This window comes from Notolepis coatsorum (assembly GCF_963971535.1).
Source record: "Notolepis coatsorum genome assembly, chromosome: 15".
Lineage (NCBI taxonomy): Eukaryota > Metazoa > Chordata > Actinopteri > Aulopiformes > Paralepididae > Notolepis > Notolepis coatsorum.
Window position 1 is genome coordinate 80,980,774 of NC_140179.1, and position 25,952 is coordinate 81,006,725.

Sequence of the window (25,952 nt, forward strand, 5' to 3'; positions counted from 1 at the left end):
GAAGGACAACACAGTGTGATAATATAAAGTCTCTTGCCGCTTTTGGGCGTCTTCCGGTGCTGTTTCCCCTCGTTCGGCGTGGCCACAGGCCTGGTGCTCTCTTCCGCCGATTCTCTGCCACTCGATTGGTCACTGCCTAACGAGTCCCCATCTGATGGGCTGAGCCTGGCCAATCAAAGAAGATGACAGGGGGGCATGAATATGATACGTGCTGTATTTGTGTATGCCTTTGTGTGAAGGAATATGTCACATTTGTGTATGAATTAGGGCCGTCAATATTAACGCGTTGACTTTGGCGATTCATTTGAAAACCTCCCATTACGTTTACCTTCCTGATCACTCTGACCTGCAAACCAGCAGAATGGCGAGTGACCAGACGTCCCCTGAATCGCAGATTCCATTATTACAAAGCTTCTGAATGGATTTTGGATTAAACCAAAATATGCATGTTGCAGTGATGGAACAGTCTTCGCCTGGGAAGCAACAGGTTGGGAGTACCTCCTACAGGCTGGGAGTACCTCCTACAGGCTGGGAGTACCTCCTACAGGCTGTCTCCTACAGGCTGGGAGTACCTCCTACAGGCTGGGAGTACCTCCTACAGGCTGGGAGTACCTCCTACAGGCTGGGAGTACCTACCTCCTACAGGCTGCCTCCTACAGGCTGGGAGTACCTCCTACAGGCTGGGAGTACCTCCTACAGGCTGGGAGTACCTCCTACAGGCTGCCTCCTACAGGCTGGGAGTACCTCCTACAGGCTGGGAGTACCTCCTACAGTACCTCCTACAGTACCTCCTACAGGCTGGGAGTACCTCCTACAGGCTGCCTCCTACAGGCTGGGAGTACCTCCTACAGGCTGCCTCCTACAGGTTGGGAGTACCTCCTACACGCTGGGAGTACCTCCTACATGCTGGGAGTACCTCCTACAGGCTGGGAGTACCTCCTACAGGCTGGGAGTACCTCCTACAGGCTGGGAGTACCTCCTACAGGCTGCCTCCTACAGGCTGGGAGTACCTCCTACAGGCTGGGAGTACCTCCTACAGCAGGGCTATTCAACTGGCGGCCCGCGGATGATTCTGACCGGCCCGCCAAAGATTACATGATAATACAAAAAAATTAAAAAAAAAAAAAAAAAAAAAAAATTTTTTTTTTTACTTTTTTCTTTTCATGTCAATGTTAACACGCACAATTGAGCCAAAAGTCACTCAATTAATGACAGATTTCATTGATAAATTGAGGGAAAACTTTGCAAGTCGATTTGATGAATTTGACATGTCCAGAGAATTGATGCATTTTGTGAGCAACCCATTTGCCAATGTAGCTGCTATTTCCACAAAAGGACAAGAGTTCCTTGCATCACTTCACATTGATGAAGGTCTCCTGCAACTTGAAATAATTGACATGCAAGCATCATCTGCTCTGAAGCAGGCACTTGAGAATGAATCCACCACAACATTTTGGATAAAGTGTATTCATGTCAAGACATTCCCAAAATAAAAACGCTGGCAATATCTGTGCTAACAATGTTTGGCTCAACATACACCTGTAAATCCAGTTTCTCTCACATGAATGCCATTAAAACAAGCAACCATGCCTCCTTGACAAATGAGCATTTGCATCACTGTTTGCGGGTAGCCCTCACTTCCTATGAACCCTCTTTCTCTGCCATTGCCCAGTCAAAGAAGTGCAATCGCTCTCATTAGATGTGTGTATGTAGGCTAGGCCTGTCTGCCCCCCACCCCCCTGATGTTTGAGAGTTAAGAGTCGACAATAAGTGCTAATAAGATGCTGTGATTTGCTGTTGTTGCACAGAAATTAAGCACTTTTTCATAAGCTCAGCTGCACTATAAATGTGTTTTTTTGTTCAAGTGTTGATGTTAGAATGTTCAGATGCACAGGAGATGTTGCAGTTGTTGCACAGTCATAAATGAAGCACTTTTTGCAGGAGATGTTGCAGATGTGGCACATAAATGAAGCACTTTTTTTGAAAAGTATACTACTTTTGCAATGTAGTTAAAGGGGAACTATCTTATAAATGGCCTTTTTCAGTGTTTAGCATTGTTTCCTAGCTATGTGGACTTATATTAATATGATCTATGTCTCTAATTCTCATATTGGCGCATTCTTCCAATTCTCCTCTCACAATATTCACCCTCACTGAACTGAGTCATCTGAAAATGTGCTGATTTGTGATGTCAGAGAGACACCGCTGCATGATAATCAGCTGAGTTTCCACACAGTTCCCACAGTGGTTGGAGCCCATGAGGCTCAAAACGGCTTAAGATCTTGAGGTAGAAAAATGCTGTTTTTGAGTACTTGATTAGAAATACAAAACAATGAATAAAAAAAAAATAAATTACAGAGGTGTTCCATAAACCCACAGGAATTGTGTAAAAGTGCCCAAATAGTGAAAGAAATAGTAAAATAGTTCCCCTTTAAATAAAAGTTGTGAAAATGTGGTTGCGTGTTGCGTCAAGTGTATATTATATTCATAGCACAGGGAGGCGCCGTGGCAGTCCTACATGCTGGGAGTACCTCCTACAGGCTGGGAGTACCTCCTACAGGCTGCCTCCTACAGGCTGGGAGTACCTCCTACAGGCTGGGAGTACCTCCTACATGCTGGGAGTACCTCCTACAGGCTGGGAGTACCTCCTACAGGCTGGGAGTACCTCCTACAGGCTGGGAGGCATGAACACTTTAGGCAACCAACATGCGCTTCCGTGTTGCTCTGAATTGCTCTGATTGGCCGAGCGCGCGTATGCGCATGAGCCGCGACGCGCTCCTCAGAGGCAGGAATACTAAGCTCCCCCTTAAGCTCCAGGAGAGAGGAGAGAGGCTGAAACGAATGACAAACTAATAAAAAAATCGCGATTACCCGGTGGCTACAACAACACACAGTGACTACATTCATCATTGTTTACAATGAACGGAAATCGCGATTTTTTATTAGTTTGTCATGACAAACCAATTACATAATCCAACATATGTGTAAAGGCACAACATATTCCAGTTAACGTTATTTTTTTAATGATTCGTTACGGCGCAATCAATACTTCCATGCGTTCGGGACCTCCATGTTTTGGGGGTATTCATCAGAAAAATCGGATCCGGGATTCGGCTCCCATCAGTCGGGCAAGAACTGCGGGTTTTCAGCCTCTCTCCTCTCTCCTGGAGCTTAAGGGGGAGCCGCGCTCGGCCAATCAGAGAAACGCGGAAGGCGCTCGGCCAATCAGAGAAACGTGGAAGCGCATGTTGGTTGCCTAAAGTGTTCACGCGGCTGGGAGTACCTCCTACAGGCTGCCTCCTACAGGCTCGGAGTACCTCCTACAGGCTGCCTCCTACAGGCTGGGAGTACCTCCTACAGGCTGCCTCCTACAGGCTGGGAGTACCTCCTACAGGCTGCCTCCTACAGGCTGGGAGTACCTCCTACAGGCTGCCTCCTACAGGTTGGGAGTACCTCCTACAGGCTGGGAGTGCCTCCTACAGGCTGGGAGTGCCTCCTACAGGCTGGGAGTACCTCCTACAGGCTGGGAGTACCTCCTACAGGCTGGGAGTGTCCAGGCTGGGAGTGCCTCCTACAGGCTGGGAGTGCCTCCTACAGGCTGGGAGTACCTCCTACAGGCTGGGAGTGCCTCCTACAGGCTGGGAGTGCCTCCTACAGGCTGGGAGTACCTCCTACAGGTGTCCTAGTGGTGTCCTCAGAGACGGTCTGAAGGAGTCGTCCATCGACAAAGCTGTCATTACATCAGAGAACAAATGTTTTCACCAAATGGCTCACGAGTCAGTCACGATCCAACGTTATTGAAGACCCCTGTGACCGAATGAGTACTTATGATTACTGACCATTCTGTCGCATTTCTTCATGACCAGGGGCGACAGTGGCTCAGGAGGTAGAGCAGTCGTCTGGCAATCCGGAGGTTCCCGGTTTGATTCCCGCTCCTCCCGGGCAGCGTGTCGATGTGTCCATGAGCAAGACACTTAACCCCTAATTGCTCCCGATGAGCAGGTTGGCACCTTGCATGGTTGCCTCCACTGTCGGTGTGTGAATGTGTGTGTGAATGTGTGAGTGAATGGGTAATATGTGAATAACAAATTGTAAAGCGCTTTGGATAAAAGCGCTATATAAAAAAGCAACCATTTACCATTTACCATGACCACAGCCACTACATATCTTTTGCTATGAATCTTTAATTTGTGGATGCAATTAACGCATTCAAAATGTTTCCTAGTATATGTAAATGTAAATATCTAGCATGTGTGTGTGTGTGTGTGTGTGTGTGTGTGTGTGTGTGTGTGTGTGTGTGTGCGTGTGCGTGCATGCGTGCGTGTGTGTAACTGACCTGCCCCTGCGGCGACTGGGTCGGGCCGCCTTGGTAGAGGAACCCTTGGACTTGGGGGTGTTCAGGTCTCCCCCGTCGGAGGGCGTGGCCTCTTTGGGGGGCGCCGGGAGGGGGCCGGGCTCCTGGATCACCATGATGTCATCCTTACTGTGTTGGCCCAGGTGCAGCTTGGCAAAGTCAAAGCCCTTCACACTGGGAGCCTGCAGCTAGGGCGAGAGACACAGACCCAAGCACATACGTTAACACATTGAGTGCCACGGACACGTTTTGTCGTTAGTTCATGCCGACCTTTGAGTGCCCCAGACGCTATATAGAGTTTTTTTTTTAATTTAATTTTTTTTTTATTGGCGATTTGAATTCATATTTCATCAATCGAGCCTCGGGTTAGTGCTGCAGAGTCTCTCTGAGCTCAATTGGGAAGATACCGCCCCCTATCGTCTATCCCTGTGTAACTGCACCCCATTACTTTACACTGATGCAGGGGGGGTGGCCAGTTTCCTCATTTTACTTTTCCGTCGAGGGCAACTGAAGGAACGATTGTGCTCGCCGGCCCGGAAAACGCGTGGATTATGTATTTACAGGACCCAACACTGTAATCAATAAGCGTGATCGATATTTGGAATGGCGATCAGGAATTGGAATAATCTTTTTGGATAACATCTGATCTCAGGTAAGGAATTTATTTGACCAGTCTTAGGATAATCAAAGCTGTTTTCACAGAGATATAAGCGTTTGCCCCATGCGTGTGTGTCTGTGTGTGCGCGATCAGGAAATGAGAGAATAGATTTTTCAGCCCGCCTCTATAGCGTGCATAAGTACACATATACTATCGATAATCTAGCGTTTATTTGAAAACGATTCATAAATAGGCCGAAAAATGATAACGTTTTTGTGTATGCTAGAATATTCCAGTAAATGCCTTTTATCACGGAATCTATATTTTTCCTGAAAAACGAGGGCTTTTCAAAATGCTATAAAACGAAAATGAACCGATTAAAAAAACAATACGTTTCGACAATGTTGACTGCAAACAAGTCATTGATAAACGACAGGCAGATTAGATACATAGCCATAATTTAAGAGAGAGATTATGCATTCACAACGCTATCATTGAAGTGGGTCCTGGCATTTAACCATGTTTCCCATGTTAATGGCTGGCACTCAAACTGTTAAGGGAGAGAGTGAGAGAGTGAGAGTGTGTGTGTGTATGTGTGTGACATTGCATTTGTGCAGTCTGTGACGTGCCCTCAGCATTTACTTATGTGTATGTATGTGCATGTATATGTGTGAGAGTGTCATACCTGTCAACCATCCCGTTTTTCCCGGGATTGTACTGTATTTCAACCTTCCTTCCCGCCGTCATCCCGTTAAAATATTTTCCCGTATTTTTCCCGTTGTTTTGAATTTTTAAAATGTTTACAAAATGGCTGCAATTCCCCTCCGTGACGACAGGTCAAGTCAAGTCAAGTCAAGAGTTTTAATTGTCACGGCATACAAGTATACAATGAAATGCGGGTGGTCTTGCCCGCGACGATGTGCAATACAGTGGTACAACATATAATAGAATCCAATAAAAATACAGTGGTACAACATATAATAGAATCCAATAAAAAAACTACATTGTGCAATAAACAGGTAACAGGTAACATGGTGTGACATCTCGGTATCTGTACATAGTATTTACAGAGCATTAGGACATGCTAGGTAGCTTTAGTAGTGCAATACACTGTTCCTGTTGTTATACTAATTTAAAGTGGCCTTTCCTCTTGGCCATAAGTGTGCGTGTGTGCGGCATGAGTGTGTGCCCGCTCGTGTTAAAGTGTTAAAGTGGCTGCTAGTGTGTGAGCGTGCACAGCGTGTGTGTCGTGTGTGTGCTCGTGTGTGCTTGTGTGTGGATAGTTCAGTTTCTGTGGCACTCAATGTTCATTGTTCAAGGCTCTGATGGCCTGGGGGAAGAAGCTGAGCCTAAGCCTCTCCGTCCTAGTAGCTGGGGTTCCGTCCTAGTAGGTGGCAGCAGTGTAGATTAGAACGTTAGCAGAGGAAGTCAGACCGGAAGACGGTTGCGACCCGAAGAAGAAGAAGAACAGCGACCGGATAAAGGAGGGGTTTAGCGCGAAATGTATTACATTCTACAACTACCTACCCACACAGGTTTCTCAGTGTATAATGTATGGTGCTATCCCTCAACATGTGAGTAGGGTGAGACAACACCATTCTTTAGTCCAAATAATACCCTACTTTATACTATATTATTGTCATTCGTTTAATGTAAAGTCAGTCTTACATTGGCACTGCTTTAACGTTGCATTTACCCATAATCCATTGCTGTATTAGACTGTGCCAGTATAACTTTTGTAAAGTAATGAAGAGCAAATGTAAAGTTAATCAATACACAATGAAACAATATCTTTATCTATATCACATGTCAAAACTACTTTAATAAAACAAGATTTGCGTTTTTTATTTCTACTCATTCATCCAAAACAAGACAGCAATTCTACTTCTGCATGCACCGGGAGAATTGAGCTCATGGCACAGATTTGGAGTTGATAGAATGGACATTGCTGTTCTTAGGAAATGTTGCACATGGTGGAAATAATGGAAATTAACATTTCTAACATGACCATTTAGTGTATGTTTAAAGTTGATACATTGAGGCAAGGTAGAATTTCACTTTATCCGTATCCGTTTTTAACATTACAATTAGTGTCCGACACTATAGACACATGTTAAAAGTCAAAGTCAACTTTGTCATTTTCCAATTGTGCAAGACATACAGAAAAATTCAATTACGTGCCCCCCTTCCCACGGTGTATATAGAAAGAGACAATAAACACAAAAGTAACATAGGACACAATATACAACACACAGGACTATGTACAATATAAACAGTGCCTACAATTAAATTAATGAATGAATTAAATAAGAGGTAAAAGAGAACTTAGTGTAAATATTCTTTAATTTGTGTCAACGTTATAAAAATCCTATTGTATTCAACTAATGAATTATGATACACCACAATGTGCCCTTTCTATCTACCGTATTCTAAATCTATGGCCTCGCGATTCCACAGCTGCGCAGTGCAGACAATATATATTATATTATAATATACATACGAGGGGGAGGAGACTACATTGGGAGGGGGCGGGGCCGGGGGGAAGGGGCGAAATATCCAGTTTTTTCAAATCCCAATGTTGACAGCTATGGTATGTGCATGTATATGTGTGAGAGTGTTAGTGAGTGAGTGTGTGTGTGTGTGTGTGTGTGTGTGTGTGTGTGTGTGCATTGCATAGTGCATTGCATAATATACACACCATTTATCACAACTGTATGTTGCGTTTGTGTGTGTGTGTGTGTGTGTGCCTGTGTATGTGCATGTGTGTGTGTGTGTGTGTGTGTGTGTGTGTGTGCCTAACTGCCCCTGAAGGAAGGAGAGTGACCTCTGACCTTCTGTCTCTGCTGGATGGTGTTGATGGCATCTGGCTGGAACTCCAGCTTCTCGGAGCCACAGAGCTTCCAGTAGAGGATGATGATGATGAAGATAGCCAGCAGGACCGGGACCACCACCCCGACGATCAGCCACACACTGCTGCTTTGCGTCTCAGAGGGCGGGACGGACGGCGTCTCCACAGCTGGAGGCGACAGCGCAAAAAACGGGAAAGACGTAAAGACACAGGCGGGATCGATCGAGTTCCTTTATTGATCCCCTTGGGGAAATGCGGGCATCATAGCAGCATGGGGGAGGGGGGGGGGGGGTACACAGGTACAGGCATTGTAATAGTAGAAAGACATAAATATAGGCAATAAAACAATAATAAAAATAAGCAGTGTAAACAATATAATTAACTCGGAATAAGGTCGCTTTCACACCAGAGCTGTTTGGTCCGGACCAGATGGACCAGAGTTTGTTTCCTCAGATAGTCCGCTTGGTTTGGGGTGGTGTGAATGCTCTGACAAACTCTGGTGCGGACCAAACAAGCAAACTCTGGTCCGCCTGAAAACGTAGGTCTCGGTTCTCTTCCAAGTGAACCCTGGTGGGTACTTTTGTGGTGTGAATGCTCATCGGACCAAACGCAAGACCAAATATAGGAAGTGACCCGATAAACTGTGCATCTTGGGGAGAAGGAAACAAAACAAACACTGCAGTGCTGTCCCGCCTGCTCTACTTCACTGTGAAACAGAGAGAGAGAGATTCCCTGCTGTCAGCGGAGTGTGCTGTGTGTGTGTGCGTGTGCGTGCGCACGCGCGTGTGTGTGAGAGAGACGCGAGTGGAGGCTTTTGTTAACTAGGATGCAGTGAAGTCACAGACGGACACCGGAAGAAAGGGCAAAGGAAAAGTGTTTTCGTGGGCGGCTACGTGGCGTAGTGGGCAAGGCGCTCGCCACGAATGCAGAGACGCTGGGCTTGCCTGTTCGAGCCCAGCGCTCCACATTGCTTTCAGTTTAGCTGGTCGTTCATACTAATACACATTGGCCGTATTAGGGGGTGGGAAACTGATGGGTGGGGATCGGGCGTTGTGGACAGCGACTCCTACAGGTCAGTAGAATCAGGAAGTGTCGGGGGCAGCGTGAGCCTCCCACGCGTTACTCCTCGCCACTGAGAGATCGAGCTGCGCAGGTGAAAAGATGCGACTGCTGTTACCTCAAGTACCGGAGGAGACTTGTGCTATGTATGACTTAGTCCACATTGCAGCCGGCTTGTGGGAGGCAAGAAACAGCGTTCGTGACAGGGGAGGGTTGAATTGGATGATACAAAATTGGGATGGGAGAAAATATAGAAAAATGGGAGAAAAAGTGGATCAAAAAACAAAAAAAAGGAAAAGTGTTTTCGTTTATTTTTTTCTCCAATCCTCTGACTTGGGTCTCTTCCATCTCTTCTCTCCAGGAGAGCAGAAATCACACAACCTTATACATGTGATGTTGCTGCATGTTTGTGTTTCGCAGATTTCACTCCTGAAGGGGAGGGATTTCCACTCTCTATTGTGTCCAATAGACGAGCGCCCTTTTCGATGTGTTCGAATGTGGTGTGTGTGTATGTGTGTGCGCTGGGCTGCTCCTGAGAATAATGTGGTGTGTGCGCTGTAGAGCTGTCCCCGAAGCCTGTTTTTGTGATTCTATATGTAACGGTTGTGACAACGTCACCTCAAACTTCGATGCCCCGAGTGGGAGGCGAACCCCGGTCTCCCACGCCGCAGGCAGCAACACAGACCGCTATACCAAGAGGTGAATTCACTACTTCGCAACGTGTCTATCTGTCTTTGAGGATGTGAGAGTGAGTTTAACCCATATCACCGCTACTCACCCCAGCCCTTCTTGACTGCGCTTCACGATACCATCCGTTACACTCACCCTCTCAAACTCACTCCACTCCACCCAAGGCACTCCGATGCCCCGAGTGGGAGTTGAACCCCGGTCTCCCACGCCGCAGGCAGCAACACAGACCGCTATACCAAGAGGTGAATTCACTACTTCGCAACGTGTCTATCTGTCTTTGAGGATGTGAGAGTGAGTTTAACCCATAGCACCGCTACTCACCCCAGCCCTTCTTGACTGCGCTTCATGATACCTTACATTACTTATTTATATCCAATAGACGAGCGCCCTTTTCGACCGCGTGACATTGTTCAGAAAGTTTGGTGCACTTGACAAATTGCAGTGTGAAAGCAAACTGAACCAAATGAAGAATGCAACAATGTTGCAACTTCCCCCCCCCCCCAGAATCGCACTGAGTCCACCAAAACTATATGTGAAAGCGATATAAATATAGGGGGGGGGGGGCGGGCAATTACCTATTGTAGTACCAACTGTATTGAAACTATCTTTGTGAATTAAAACATGTTTCTCATTTCCGTTGTAGTGATTGTAAAACCACCTGGAATGCATCTACAAGCCTTGTCTCTTAATTTATTTAAGAGCCATTGCAAAAAAAAAAAAAAACATTAATTTGAGTGGCTAGCCCCCCCCTGAGATATTCCATGCAGTATATGTGGCTGTATTTCAGCTCATCTGGAACAAGGCAGTTAGAGAATGACAACACCCTGCGCACCCTTGTAACCTCTAGTGGCCTCTCCAGAGGCAGTAGCCTACAAAGTGTTCTAATTATACATGTATTTCTTGCTGAGTGAGCATTCTGACCTTCGAAAGATACATTGGTGGACATTTAGGCACACGTAAAAAACAGTCGCAGAACCATGCAGACATGCATGTTAGGTTTTCTGCGATTGCCCTTGAGCAAGGCACTGCCGTTACAACTGGAGTGCCAACACACTACTGAATTATAGAACTACGGAAAAACCTCTGGGTATGCAGGATGTAATAATCCTTTCCTTACTTTAATTATACAGAACAATGATAAGCACATTAAGATAACACACTAACAGTTAAAGTGGGATCAATCTGTCTTATACGATCTAAGCATGTGTTATTACAAAACCTAGGGTTGCGTTCTTGGTCAAAAAGGGACACTATTTCTTGACTTGTAGAGAAGCTAGCTACTAGCTACATGATCGTGTAGAGAAGCTAGCTAGCTGATTGATTGGTTGATTGAAAATTTTATTAACAGATTGCAGAATGGGTACAATACAGTACAGCTCAATACACACAATTGTTAAGGGGATGCAGACCAGAGAAAGACTTTGGTCTTGTTTACATCAGGGTCCCACATTTTCAATTCATCATAACATATGACATACAGGTAGACAGTACTGTTACATTTAGACATTTATGACATACCAGAGTACAAAAAGAGTCTAAAAAGAGAGTATACATTTGAAGGGGGAAGAAACTGTACATAGGAGGAGGTGGGGGGGGGGGGGGGGGGCACTGTACATTTACAGTGGCCAGTTTCGAATTGCAGTCTCCCGTAGGTGCTCTTTGAGAGTGGTTTTGAAAGTGGGTAGTGATTCCATTCCTTTACAGCTGTGGGTATGGCGTTCCACATTGATGTGGCATAATTGCGAAACGTGTTTAGTCCCTTGTTTGAGCCGAATCTGGGTTTGACATGATTTGTGGAGCTCCCTCTGGTGTTGTGGTCGTGGTATTCACTGACCTTTGGGAAGTATTTTGACATGTACATGGGTACCTGAGTGGTGTAGTGTATCTTGTAGACCAGGCCCATTGCAAGTCGCTGTACTCTGTTGTCTACTCTAAGCCATCCTACAGTAGGTTGTCAAAGTGGGCAGGGGTGAGGTGGGTTCTAGGGGTAAGGTCAAGCAGTAGTCTGACCAGTTTGTTTTGAGATGTTTGTAATTTTGGTTTTAGTGCCTTTGAGGTGCTTTGGTACCATGAGGTGCAAGCATAGTCGTAGTACCCTTGAATGAGTGCTCCTGCCAGAGTCTTCAGGGTATTCTTGTTTACCAGAGAGGAGATCCGGTACAAGAATCTAGTTTGTTGGTTGACTTTTTTGATTACATTGGATGCAATTTTGTCACAGGAAAGATTTGCCTCTAGGATGGAACCCAGGGCCCTCATTCATCAACGTGGCGTAGAAAATGTTCTATTTCCACACGTAAGCACAGAATGTAGAATCAGTGCACGCACAGAAAGAACGGGATTCACCACACGTGCGTACGCAGGTTCTACGCACACCTGTCATGATGAATATGACTTTGATCCTACGTTTGAGCTCGTGCACTGTTTTAAGTATTTGCATACCAGAACCGCCCCGATTAACCATATACGGTAATGGAATACCCCCATGAAATGTGGAAAAATGGACTAAGCCGAGGGAAGCGTGTTATGAGACAGGCTGACAGACGTGTACACTTACGGTGATGTCGGATATGATATCTATTAACCATTGCTGCCTGGGCAGCGCAAACACTAATAAAGACCGTGCTGGAATATGACTGCCTTTTCCCGTGTTGTTTGATTAATACCCAGGGATTAAAGTTCTCCTCAATTTTATTCCAAATCGCGATGGATCTTCCGTCAATTTTCTACCTGCTGCATATGATTTCTAGAGGCATACTACAATCTATTTTGATGTCAGTATTGGGTAGCCTATATAAACAATAATACGAGAGCATATACAAGAACAATGAATCTCACTGCATGTATGATGTAGCCTGCCTTTCAATACATGAACTTGAATTCCATCATGTTTGTGTGCGGGACTCACAAGGCTGTTGTCACAATGGGTGGTACCGGTACAGTAATAACAGTCTACACAATATCACGATGGACCATGCCATAGCCTATGTTCTATTATGACATGATCTGTGAGACAAATGTTCTAGAATGTTTGATTAAGATATCATACTCTGACAGCATGCCTATGATCAACAAAAACGCGAACTTGAATCCCATCATCATATTTACATAGTCTGTCCACTATCTGGTGTCATTGCAATGCGTTTTTTATTCTTTCTTATACAGTAAAAAGGGGGAAGAACACTATATCGTGGGTGTTCATATGACTTGTATTCTGCTTACAGCTTCGAAATTCCACTTGTTTCGTTTAACGTAAAGCCTTTTAAATATAATCAAAACGTTCCCGTGTTTCTGCGGTCTGTGCACAAAATAATAACGAGTTGAGCTACGCGGAGCGCAGTCAGTCAGTACACCCCGTATATTCCGATAACGCTATATAAACCATGCTGCATTCATTCTGAGAGAAAGATCTATTATTCCAAATGCTATTTATAGGGTTTTGACCATAATTACACTACTGTTGCTATTTTACAATGAACTATAATGAATTACGGTTCATACAGAACATGCCAGTGTTGAAACTAATGCACAGAAGCTCATTTCCTTGTTGTAATAATATATTCTACCACTGGGCGTCAGCTAAGTGTGCTCTGAGCTGTGCGTACACATAAGCACGAAGTCAAGTTCAAGTTGAAATTGATGAATCCCACTCTTTGCTTAGAAATGGTCGTATGCACAGGTTAAGCACATATCTGTGCGTAAGACACGTTGATGAATGAGGGCCCTGGTATGTAATTTCATCTTTCCTTGTGACAATATTGTCACCCACTGTAACTGAGAAGCTGTCGGTCTTGCTGAGTTTGTTATTTGAACCGAAGAGAATGGACTCTGTTTTACCCAGTTGTAATGATAGTTTGTTATCTGCGAGCCAGCTGCAGATTCTGCTAATTAGCTACTAGCTCGATGACGTGTAGAGAAGCTAGTGAGCTACTAGCTCCATGACGTGTAGAGAAGCTAATTAGCTACTATCTCCATGACGTGTAGAGAAGCTAGTGAGCTACTAGCTCCATGACTTGTAGAGAAGTTAGCTAGCTACTAGTTTATACATTTTTATTATTTTATTAATTATTAATGTTCGCCTTGTTTCGAACTGGTTAAGCTTAGGCCCTCTTTCGAAGTTGGTTAAGGTTAGAGTTTGGAATCAGGGCTGGTGGTCTGACTATCTATCGCTACCGGGGAACATAGGACCCGGGGAACATAGGACCCGGGGAACATAGACATGCTCCCTAGAGAAGCTAGCTAGCTACTAGCTCCATGACTTGTAGAGAAGGTAGCTAGCTACTAGCTCCATGACGTGTAGAGAAGCTAGCTAGCTACTAGCTCCATGACTTGTAGAGAAGCTAGCTAGCTACTAGCTCCATGACTTGTAGAGAAGCTAGCTAGCTACTAGCTCCATGACGTGTAGAGAAGCTAGCTAGCTACTAGCTCCATGACGTGTAGAGAAGCTAGCTAGCTACTAGCTCCATGACTTGTAGAGAAGCTAGCTAGCTACTAGCTCCATGACTTGTAGAGAAGCTAGCTAGCTACTAGCTCCATGACGTGTAGAGAAGCTAGCTAGCTACTAGCTCCATGAGCACCGGGGGGTCAGACTCACGCTGGGCCAGGGGCCTCTGGAGCTGGTGGCCCAGCACTATGGCAGCTCTCTGCAGGTCCAGGCGGTTGAGGGTGGCGGCGGTGACCTCGGCCGGGATACGGTCCCCACCGGGGCCCTCCACGAAATACAACACCTCCAGGGGGCGCTCTGCACCCGACAGCCTCGCTACTCTCACCACCTGGGGGCAAAAACATACACAGATTAGGGAGTGAACTGAGGGAAAAAAGGAGAGAATGACAAGAGGATGTGTGTGTGTGTGCGTGTGCGTGCGTGCGTGCTACCTGCAGACTGTTGTTGCCTACAGCAGTGGCTCTCTTCCAGCGCCGCTTGGCGCTCTCCCCCAGCCCCTCCTCCAGCAGCAGAGCCAGACGTCTCTCCAGACGAGCTTTGAAGCTCCGCTCCACTACTAGCTGGTCCTGGACGCCCAGCAGAACTAAACACACACACACACACACACACACAAGCTGAAGCCCCCAAAATGACTGGTTAATTATTAATTATTAATTTTATGTCTATGTCTCTTTTACGGCCGTAAAGCACTTTGAGCTGAAAGGTGCTATACAACTAAAGTTTATTATATTATTATTATTACATTATGGCAGCATAACAAAACTTAAAACAACATTATAATTATGTAGTTAAAATGTATCAACTGTTTCACATTTTGGTTTCCCCATGACTGTGATTGTGGCTCCTGACCCAGTCACAGAACAACACTGAAGTTCTGCATAGCATCCTAAGTAAGGTCACGGTGAGGTCAGGGTGAGGTCATGCTCTTTACCTGTGCGAACCCATGTGGAGCGCAGATGGTGAGAGGTGTTCAGCTCAGGGTAATGGAATGCTGTAGAGAGAGAGACACACACACATACATACATACATACATACATACATACACGCACACACACACACACACACACACACACACACACACACACACACTTAGAGGTTACTCAGTGTTTAAGTACTAGCTAAGGAAACAATGGAGCGGATATGTGTGTGTGTGTGTGTTTGTGACTTACGCTCTGCGATCTGCAGGGTGGGGAACCCCAGGTAGAAGCTGAACTCGACCACGCTGAGCTTCCTCAGGTGTTCGCTGACCTCTGACCCCAGTAGATAGCCCCGCCCATCACGCACAGAGAAGGTGATGTCTACCGGAACCTTCTGCTCCCCCACTGGCCGGGCCACGCCCATGGTGATGTTCAGGAGCTGAAGAACACGCACACACAAACACACACACAAACCCATTCTGGTACTGCTGTACATTTGAGTTCATTCCTAGTTTACCCTAACCTCAAATATAACCACTAAATGTCTGACTCTAACCCTAACCCTAATTATAATGCGTACTTACCATAATTCACACTTACATAATATTATGTACCACAATAGCTACCATAATAACCATTTTGGTTACATAATTCTAATAATAACCATTCTGACACATATCACTAACCCTACTGTCTTCAGAACCTGTAAACCCACACAAGGGTCCCGTGGCTCAAACTGACCAGTCAGGTGTGGCAGTTGACCAGATATCCTAATCCAGGTTATCCCTGTGATGTCACAAGCAACAGACATGACTAAACTAGTAAGATTGATCCTGCACATTAGTCACTGTATCCAGCCTAGAACATCGCCGCTTGGTAGAGATTTGATTTTGCCGTTTAGTGACTTTGCAACTTTTATTCGTTGATCAAAGCGTTTTATGGTGAATAGATAACAGAAAAAGCCAAAAAAACAAGAACATCCAGTCCAGATCTCACACATGTATTACACATTATCAACACAAACAATCAATCCAACCTAACATCTGCATTGCAATGATATGACACAGCGAAAACAGACTCTTCTCTTGGGAATCAAGTGTGTTTTTGGCAACACACTCTGATTAGGAAGAGTCCTCAAAAAAGCTTTGTCCACAGTGAGGACAACCCTCAAACGTTGCTTCTGGTACTATAGTGTACATGATAGGGGTGGGATGATACATGTAACTCACAATATGATACTAATACCCTCGATAACGATAATAATATGATACACGATATCTGCAATAATCGCTATATTGCAAGACATTTAATCTACGATATATCACGATATCTGTGTAACTGAAGAAGATAAAATACCCATAAAAAGGCAAAAAGCAGGAATTATGTATTTAGTCACAGAATTTTAATTAAAGTTTATTAGCTTATTTAGTGCATCACAAACTGGCAAATTGTATATTTAAGCAATAGCTCATGACAGGCCATGGTATATGGTTATTATATCACAGCTAAGGGGCGTAGTTTGGCCCGACGCAAAGTTAAAGGCGAGATGTACCCATTTCGATTCCAAATATGTAGTCAGTTTGTCCAAATAAAGCCTGTTTGGAAATGTACTCCAACGCTTTCGGAGATTGAGCGGCTGCGACGGGACTGGTACCCGTTCAGCGTGAGGTTAACATAAGGTATCATAACATACGGTTATCCTATAATAATCCCATAGTTATATGAGTATAGCGAGCGCTCTGCTCTATTGGAACCCTATCCCTTATCAATCTAATACTGAATAAATTTCTTCACATGTACACACCCATCAGCCTGGCCACACCCACATCCGCTCCTCTATATAAGCGGGGACGTGGCCATACTAACAGCTCCTTCCCAAGTCTTTCACCACCGAAGGCGAAGACCACGGGGTCCTCAGTGAGTCAGAGCAGAGCGCTCGCTATACTCATATAACTATGGTATGTTATATTATCGTATAGCTTACGCTCTGCTCTATTGGAACACAGGAGCTGAGCAGAGCGGAAGCTCGACAAATGTACCCGCTGAGGCCCCCCACAACCATCAGAACCGAGGAGGACCCGAGCCCCCGGACCCCCTAGAGGGGGACGGGAGGGAATCGGATCAGACTGTGCGAAGAGGGTTTAGCAACTCAACGCACAGGGTGAGCAGATCGTGGGACTTACCTTCACACAGAAGGACCCGCGACTACTCAGGCGCGCATCCCACATGCCACTAGGGAACGAACGGGAAGAAAATAAACCCTGTTACAGCCCCCAACATCACGGGGGCAAAGGTCAAGAACCCAACCCTGTGGCAAGGCCATAGCAGCGGAGCGCGGAGGAGGACCCTGCCCCAGGAACAGCCTGAGGGTCAGGACCCCCCGGAAAGGGGGCCTGGTGAGGCCAACGATGCTGTAGCATCGAGAACCCACCAGACGGTCACTAGTGACACCACCCCCCACATCGCCAGCGTATCGGACAGGGCCCAATCCAAGAGCAGGCCCTTCCCCATACAGCACGCCGCCCTGAAGCACTCTACAGAGGCCACACCCCCACAACAATGTGGGGCCAGTCGGCACACCGGGGAGACAACCCCCAAAGAGGTTGATCCCTCAATCCTGGCAACAGGTCAAGAGCATAACTCGATCTGTGCCCGGAGCACTGCGGACTAGACAGGCGCCTAAGGGGTCTACTGTGAACAGCACCCCAGCGGAAGGGGCGTTCGGTATGCTGTGCACCATGTCGCAGCCTCCACAAAACCCGACCCCCTAGAGAGGCCGAGGCAGAGAAGGCTGACATGATTGGCAGTAGGGCTGCAACTAATGACTATTTTGGTAGTCGACTAATCTGCCGATTATTTTTTCGATTAGTCGACTAATCGAAAACCAATGTAAACAAAAAAAAAAAAAAATTATATATATATATTTTTTTTTTTTTTTTTAACTACCTATCTTTGTGAAAGTGGCTTCTCAGCTCTGGTCCAGCTGAAGACAGAGCAGAGGAACAGATTGGACATTGAGCATGACCTCAGAGTTGCTTGTCTACCATCACCCCAGACTTTGAGACTCTTGTCAGGACCAAACAACAACATCATAACATGATGATCCCATAGCAAATTAAAATAATGACTCATGAAACATTTGAATTTGGATCTTGCAACTTTAAATTAAATGTATTTGAAATGTTGAAGTCAAGAACAATACAGTCAGTCAGTGCATTGAGTCAAGTGCAATTGGAATGAAGTGCGTTTGTTTTGACTAAAGTCTCCTCCCGTTTTGTCAGTACTGTGCTACGACTGACAGCGTGTGGTTTAGGAACAGGGCGTTTTACACAAATCCAGCGCTCCCTTTCTTGGCTGTGACGTAGCCACGCAAGTTAACGTTAACAACAAAGATGGCCGCGTCGGTACTCGGAGTTTCAGAGTAAAAAGATCGCTTGCTATTTGTAATAAATGCAATGCAGACGTTCCACAAGGCGCATGCAGTTCAGCGTCGCGGAGCATTTAGCCTGCTGGCTACCTAGCTCCACTTCAACCAGCATCGGGAGCTCCAGCAGCTTGTCGATGTGCTAATAGCCTCAGCAAGCTAACGTTAGCTGGCTCCAGCAGCTTGTCGATCTGCTGGAGCCAGCTAACGTTAGGTTGCTGAGGCTATTAGCACATCGACAAGCTGCTGGATCTCCCGATGCTGGTTGAAGTGGAGCTAGGTAGCCAGCAGGCTAAATGCTCCAGACGACATCAACAAGCTGCTGGAGCCAGCTAACGTTAGCTTGACTGGTTGCTGGCTAACTAATGAAGCTACTCGTCCCGGGAGATAACGGCGCTGGTTGTTGGCTAACTAATGTAGCTACTCGTCCCGTGAGATAACGGCGCTGCCTGGCTGGTTGTTGGCTAACTAATGTAGCTACTCGTCCCGTGAGATAACGGCGCTGCCTGGCTGGTTGTTGGCTAACTAATGTAGCTACATTTGCGCATTGCAGTTACTTATTATTAATTGTTATTGTTTTTAATGACTAATCGACGCAACAATATCTCGTCGACGATTTTTCATAATCGACATCGTCGATTATGTCGACTAATCGTTGCAGCCCTAATTGGCAGACGTCATGAAAAGTGCGGGGGCACACTCGCAGGCAGACGGGGTCAAGCCCGGCCTAAACCCGAGAGTCGACTCCGCTACCAACACACCGGGGAACCAACCACCCCCCTATGTTTAGTTTAACAGGAGGCGGTTGTTCCCTTAACCCCCCCAAGAAAAAACTCCGAAACACAACTGCGCGTATACACCGGCTATACAGGCAGTACAAGCGTTTCAGTTTTCAAGAAGGGGTTAACCCAGGCCAACAGGTCAACAAGAACGAGTCCGGACCTGGGCCCGGCGGACCGGGACGTACACAGGGATGCCAGAGGGGTACAATAGAACCACCTCGACAGCCCCCTCCCAGCCCCGCCAAGCAGGGGAAGGGAGGGGCAAAAAAGAATGGAGAAGGACCAGGCTCCTTAGCACAGCGCAAGGTACAACACAATATGGACCAAGCAACTGCGAAGGATAACTCGTAGTGACGTAATCACGAACACACCTCCATAACATCAAACCCAGCGACGCCCGGGCCAACCCGGCATTTCCCCCCCGAAAAAAGCACAAAGTCCTTCAGGGTACCAGAAGAGCAGATCTGCGCCCCGGCGGACAACGGGGTAACTGACCTGGTCCGGCGCGACCAGAACCAGAACCGTGTCCTAATCACGCCACCATCCCCAGTCCTAAAAGGGGGGTCGGTACGCGTGTCGATCTAAAACATCACAAAGGGCGCCACCAAGACGGTCAGAACATGAATGCACCGCGCCCGGTGGCCCACCCCATGGGCGTGAGACCCCTCCGCCAATGTTTCGATCTACTCCGTCATCTCTAGGGATGGGTACCTTTCACATTTGAACCGATACGGTACCGGTACCTGTGAATCGATACCGGTACCCAACGGTACCTTTTTTCTGTACTTTAGTCTCAAGAAATTTTATTTACCTACCCCAGTCGTAAAAAAAAAACCAAACTTCAAATAACTACAATTTCGACAGTTTTCGGCTTGCCATTGCTCCGACTGCTTTGTTGTCAAGTCAAATCCTAGGTAAGCAATATATATATTGTGCGTGTGAACGTTGACATGAAAAGAAAAAACGTAAAAAAAGAATGTTAATAAAAAAAGAATTTCGGTATCTCACTTGAATCGATACTCGGTATCGGTAGTACCGACGTGTTTCGGTTCGGTACCTCAAAAGTACAGAATTCGGTACCCATCCCTAGTCATCTCCCCCCAGAGAAGAGCGAGAATTCATCGAGACTAACCTAGTACACTGGCGCTCGGAAGAGATGAAAATCTCAATCCCAGTTGCTCTACGAAAAACGCCGTTTCTATAATGAGCAACCAAGGCGCGCCAGCCCATGCGTGGTTCCACACTGAAGCACCCAGGGCCAGCGCTATGTACACGTCGAGACCCAAAACACATCAATGGTAATTCTAACAAGAACCCAGATAACGTTCCCTCCATGCCGCCTGGGACGAGCGGTAGGAAGCTGGCCAAAAGACACAGATATGACGCGTCTGAGGGAAAGAAACCCTGTCAACACTGCTCTGTATAAAGAAAGCGGACAGGGAACCCCCAGAGAGACCTCCCACGTGAGTAATAATTGAAAAGATATATGTAAACATTGAGCTACGTGACCAAAAGCTCAACACATATGCAATAGAGAGCAGAGCAGAAAACAAAGTTTCCACGCACCGCATAACTCAATCTTGACAATGACAGGAGGTCCACAACATGGAGCCTGAAAAAAACTCACGGAAGCCTCACGACCAATAGAAACGCGCCCAGTGACGTATTCTATGGCCGGGGAAATTCCGTGACCCACCTGCCCAAATATGGCGTGGGACCAGGGAACTCCCTTCCCCCCCTCCCCCACCCCCCCTCTCCCCACCCTGTGACGCGCTGACCCAACAGCGTGACAGGAAGACCGAAGAACAGGAGGTCCAACCGCCTGGCCAATCAGAAAAAAGGGGGGAGGGGTTTATCAGTTCACCCCCTTATGACCCCATACCCCGGATACGATGAAAACAAACAAGCAGCGATGATACCAGTTTACTTAGCATGCTACATGAAAAGCATATATCCACTAGGATAAGCTCAACCATCTGCACGCCAGCCACAGACGATAAACTCGTTTGTGAAAAACGGGTTTTTATACAAGGCTTTAGGCTCATGTGCGAACACGTCACCCGTGTTTACATACTTCACCAAGTAAAGAGAAAACACAGACGTTTAAAGAGAGGGTCAAAGACCTCGGTACAAGCTACATATGTGATTACTTCTGTAGGCTAACAGTCTAACCTGGTTGTGGACTCGATGCCATGTTTCCCAAATGTAACAGAATACACGTGACACAACCCCCTCAGATAAAAAAGGTAAAGTTCACTCTTACTACTGCAAGAAGAACACAGTCTTCTTCATGATGAGGGAAGACAAGTCTTTCGACCGAGTGCTAGCCACAGGCCTTGCTAAGCCCACATATATATAGCGACCAGAAAACTATTTTCAAGAAAACTGTCCTACTCCCTAAGCAAACACACAACCCCACAGCTAGGTGAGGGTTTATACATCGTATCCCCAATATATAGTGAATAAACACACATTTTGTAACAAAAAACAGTCCCTCACCAGGAGGGACTTTTTATTTAATAACAAAATCATATGTTGGGGGGGGAAAGGGGACAGGGGCAAACAGGGGAGTCACTAGCGGCGCCTGCCGCGTGCAGAGCGGTGTTTGCCCCTACGGGGAGCCGGCCCGGAGGAACGGTTCTGGGGAGCCTGGTCACGTCGATCCCTACCGTTACCTCCGGGCGTGGGGCGGCTGGCTGCAGCGGACGAGGCACTCCCTCCACTCCTGGCCTTCTTCGCCGAAGGTCCAGTAGCGGCGGTGGTGGTGGAGGCAACGGTCGCGGTCCTCTGCCGGCGTTGCTTCTTCCGGACATCACCGGTGGCATCGGGTCTGGGGAAATGGGGTTGTCTCCGGCTGTCTCGTAGTGATGACCGGAGTGTTGGACGTCCCGCGATGATGTCGGGGAGGTTGCGACCCTCTCTGCGCCGCCCCCTATCTCCGTGTCTCCGGCTGTCTCGGAGCGATGACCGGAGTGTTGAACGTCCCATGATTAAGACGGGGAGGACGTAACCCTCTTTGCGCCGCCCCTGTGCCTCAAATAGATCCGCTATCAGCTCTATCTTTAATCTTTCAAAATGTTCAGTTGCTATCGCTATCAGCTCTATCTTTAATTTTTCAAAATGTTCAGTTGCTATTGCATGCACTCATCTGTGTTTCACTACACACATGAGTGCATGCTTACCAACTGTCAGTCTGCAACACTACTATAACCGACATCTAAGAAGGGAGATCCCCCCTTGAATGGCCCTTCTAAGGTTTCTCTCCTCCACACTGCCTGTGGTGAATTTTTTCCTATTGTTAGGTTTTAGTGAGTTTTTCCCTTACCTTCGCGTGGGGTATGTCTGGGAGTGTTTGCATTCATTCATTTATTTTGCATTTATTTTAAATTTGTTGGACCTTATGGTGTTCTTGTTTTGTTCTTGACTTATTGTTATGTTTGTTCTTGACTTGTTTAAAGAAGACGTGTCCGGCCCATGGGGACATTAACGTGTGTTGTCAGGCCTTACAAATAAATTTTATTTGATTTGATTTGAGCACAGAGCGCTCCTCCTCCATCTCTCTGCAGGCTGCCGTCATCTGCTGCATGGCCGACCCAAATAGCCCAGCATCGGAGAGGGGGGCCGTGAGCAGCGGAATCGTCTTCTGCTCCGGCACCCGCGCCTGCTCCAGCCAAAGGTGGCGCTGGGATAGAGTGGCCAGGGCGCGCTCCTTCCCCGCGGCTATCGCCTGCAGCTGGGTTAGGTGCAGGATGGCTCCAGCCCCCTGGGCGTGAAGATATTGTTGATGGTCATCCAATACCGACCCGCCCGCCATCATCCCAGACATGTAGCGCGCTAGCTGCGCGATGTTGGAGGTCGCAGCTAGGCTCTGAGTCGCGGCGATGTACACTCCAAATGTTGGTCACTCCAATTAGCCATCTGCCTAGCCGATTTCCCTTGGGGAACCGGCTTTCGCAACGGCTCCCACACCATTTCGCGACAAAGTATGGATGCCATCGGGCTATAAAGCCGAGGCACCCCGTCCTTTAGCCCCTGGACCAAACCCGCCACCCGCGTGACTGGCACGTAGGCGGGGGTAAGGCCAACAATGCGAGAGATTACCTGTCCCTGTTTCACGTAGGCCTCCATTGATGGGAAGAATGGGCAGACAACGCCTGTCTCTCTCACATGACGACGTTGCCAGAGATGACCTATCATGTCATCAGGAACAGGTGCCGGCAGTGGCTGCGGCAACACCACGCCATTAGCGGCTGTGGCGGCCGCCATGAGCTCGGAGAACAAGGCAAGCAACTCCCCTTGCGTACCTCCCTCCACGCCACTCCGCGTCCCTCACGTACGGGAGGCTGCCACGGGCGCCACCATCCGACGCGGCAGATAGCTGGGCATCTTGTCTCAGGGTCGGAGGTTCTAACCCAACACCGGAGTACAAGGGACCCCAAGGAGACGCAACACTCCCTGCCACTCCCAGAGGGGGAGAGTGATACGTCTCTACTGGGGCTTCGAACAAGAGAGCTCTCGCCCCATCCATATAATCCTCAGTCTCCATCGGAAATGGAGACGAGGCAAGAGAACTCTTGTCCGGCTCCAGCACAACATCAAAGCCTGGCCGTTCGCCCCTACTGCTCGCCGTCTTACGACGAGAGCGAGCAGAGGCGAAGAGTCTGCGTCGCAAATCCCCTGCCACCAGAGGAGCTGTCGGCCTGTCGGCCGACTGTCCACTGGTGGGGGAACCAGGGCCGGAACCAGGCCATCTCACGGGAGATGGAGGCTCAACGGCCCTCGGAGAGGCAAACTCACCACCGGGCGCCGCTCGGGCATATCTGACTGCCACAACCGCGGAGCCAGAGACGCCCCACGACGCACGGAGGACGCGGCAATGGTGAAGCGCTGGTGAAGGGTGACGTTGCGAGCGTCCAAACCCTCCGAAGGTGAAAACATTATGTCTTAGCTTTTCTCGTAAATTGGCGAGAGAGAGAAAAATAAGATACAATGTCCACGTAGCTCCTTTCCAACAACTATTTCGGCACTAAACTCAAGTGGTGTATACAGACACTTGTCAGTGGTGAAAATAGGGAAGGAGCTGTTAGTATGGCAATGTCCCTGCTTATATAGAGGAGTGGATGTGGGTGTGGCCAGGCGGATGGGTGTGTACATGTGAAGAAATGTATTCAGTATTAGATTGATAAGGGATAGGGTTCCAATAGAGCAGAGCGTAAACTATACGATAATATAACCAATCATCCTGCTATATTCCTTTATCTGTAATTGATCAGTCTCCCCAGTTAGTAGCTAGATTAATACATTTAGTGGAAGTGTCAATAATCAAAGAATCTGAATAAAACCATCGCTTTATCCGTCTGATTCAGATGTCGCTAATGGACATCTCTCTTGGTCCATATATGGGCATATGTGCGTGCTGTGACGCGAGGGATTCCCCGATCTGCATGCGTCAGCCCCAGTTCTCCTCTGTAGACCAGATCGTCTCATTTAACAAGGCTAATGTTTTTTTCCTCAGACGCAGAGTGATACTGACTTGTGAAAAGGAATTAGAATCATAGCTGTATATACGCTCATTATATCATGGCTATGAACCAATCATATTGCTTGATTTGAGCAAATTGCATAGTGCCTATTTAATACACACTGACTGCAATTTGATTATTATTAACTAATAATTATGTCCCCAATGGAAAACCTTGTTACCATTTGCAATAAAAATATATATACATAATCTGTTTGATCTAATAAAGATAATGCAACGCAGTATCGATTTCTTTGTCCCACCCCTAGTACATGACACTGTACGCGTAGAGGAAAGTCATGAAAAGGCCACACCTTCCCGTTCCGGGAACATAACCGGGGCTTCGTAACGCGCTCACCTGCACAGTGATGTTTCCCATCTCGTGCGACCGCCGCCGCGCCTCCGCGTAGGCCATGAGCAGCCCCCTCTCCACCCGCTCGCTGAAGACGCACACGCGCACGTCCACGTGACTGGGCACGAACTGCAGCACGGAGTGGACCCGGTAGCGCAGGTCGGGCACGCCGTAGAGCGGGGAGACGACGGGCACGGCGCCGGGGCCACGCGTGGACTGGCGCAGGGCGTTGATGACGGACATGGCAGTGTAGATCGAGGGGCCCGCCACCACGCGGAAGGCGAAGCTGGACGGAGTTCTCAGGAACTAATACGGAAGGAAGAAAGAAAGAAAAGAAGGTGTGGTGAATGGAGTGAAGAGGTTGATGGAGCTGATGTTTCACATTAGCCAACACTTTTCGTGAAGTGTACATTATTTAGTGCATTGGCATGAGTTCTAAATGTTTCGGTCCAAACCTGCAGCTCTATTGAACGGTTGAACTCTCTCTTCAGAAGGTCCCTGACCTGAGTGAACCCCAACGAGGAGCCCTTGGAGCCGACTGCAGAGGACAGATGAGACAGACGTAAGCATTCAGTGTACTGTACCTTACAGGAACACACCGACGTTATGGGAAATCCGCTTACCATCCTCTCCGGAGTCAGACAAGAAGATAGATAGCTAGGCTAGCTTGCAGCCTGATAGCTTTCTACTCAACGCACAGAGAGGAAATTGGTATATATCCTGTAAGTTGTTTCCCATGATGTTGGTGTGTTCCTTTAAGCTAGTTTGAGAACATACTGTTTTTTTTTTTTAAACTTCATCATTTTTTAGCGTTTATCGCTTTTTCTGGTCAAGCATGACCGACAGAAACAGGTTGAATGGGATATAGATCAGGGGAAGACACTCTGAGAAAATACGGCGAGTCCGGGAGTCGAACTCGTGTACCCCAGATCCGTGACGAGCACGGTTGTCCCCGACGCCGAAATA

At 47.3% G+C, this 25,952-nt stretch overlaps 1 protein-coding gene across 1 annotated transcript in view; it reads right to left on the reverse strand.

Annotated features, from left to right (window-relative positions):
- LOC311242109 (UPF0606 protein KIAA1549) overlaps positions 1–25,952 on the reverse strand; it is a gene marked incomplete at both ends in the record, with an annotated part of 51,509 nt that overhangs the window by 16,764 nt on the left and 8,793 nt on the right. Inside the window, 9 exons of the mRNA XM_084331066.1 lie at positions 13–165; positions 4,337–4,542; positions 7,784–7,968; positions 14,141–14,318; positions 14,422–14,573; positions 14,922–14,981; positions 15,160–15,346; positions 24,993–25,292; positions 25,442–25,524. Coding sequence (XP_084187192.1) covers positions 13–165; positions 4,337–4,542; positions 7,784–7,968; positions 14,141–14,318; positions 14,422–14,573; positions 14,922–14,981; positions 15,160–15,346; positions 24,993–25,292; positions 25,442–25,524 — 1,504 coding nt within the window. The remainder of the gene's footprint in view (positions 1–12; positions 166–4,336; positions 4,543–7,783; positions 7,969–14,140; positions 14,319–14,421; positions 14,574–14,921; positions 14,982–15,159; positions 15,347–24,992; positions 25,293–25,441; positions 25,525–25,952) is intronic.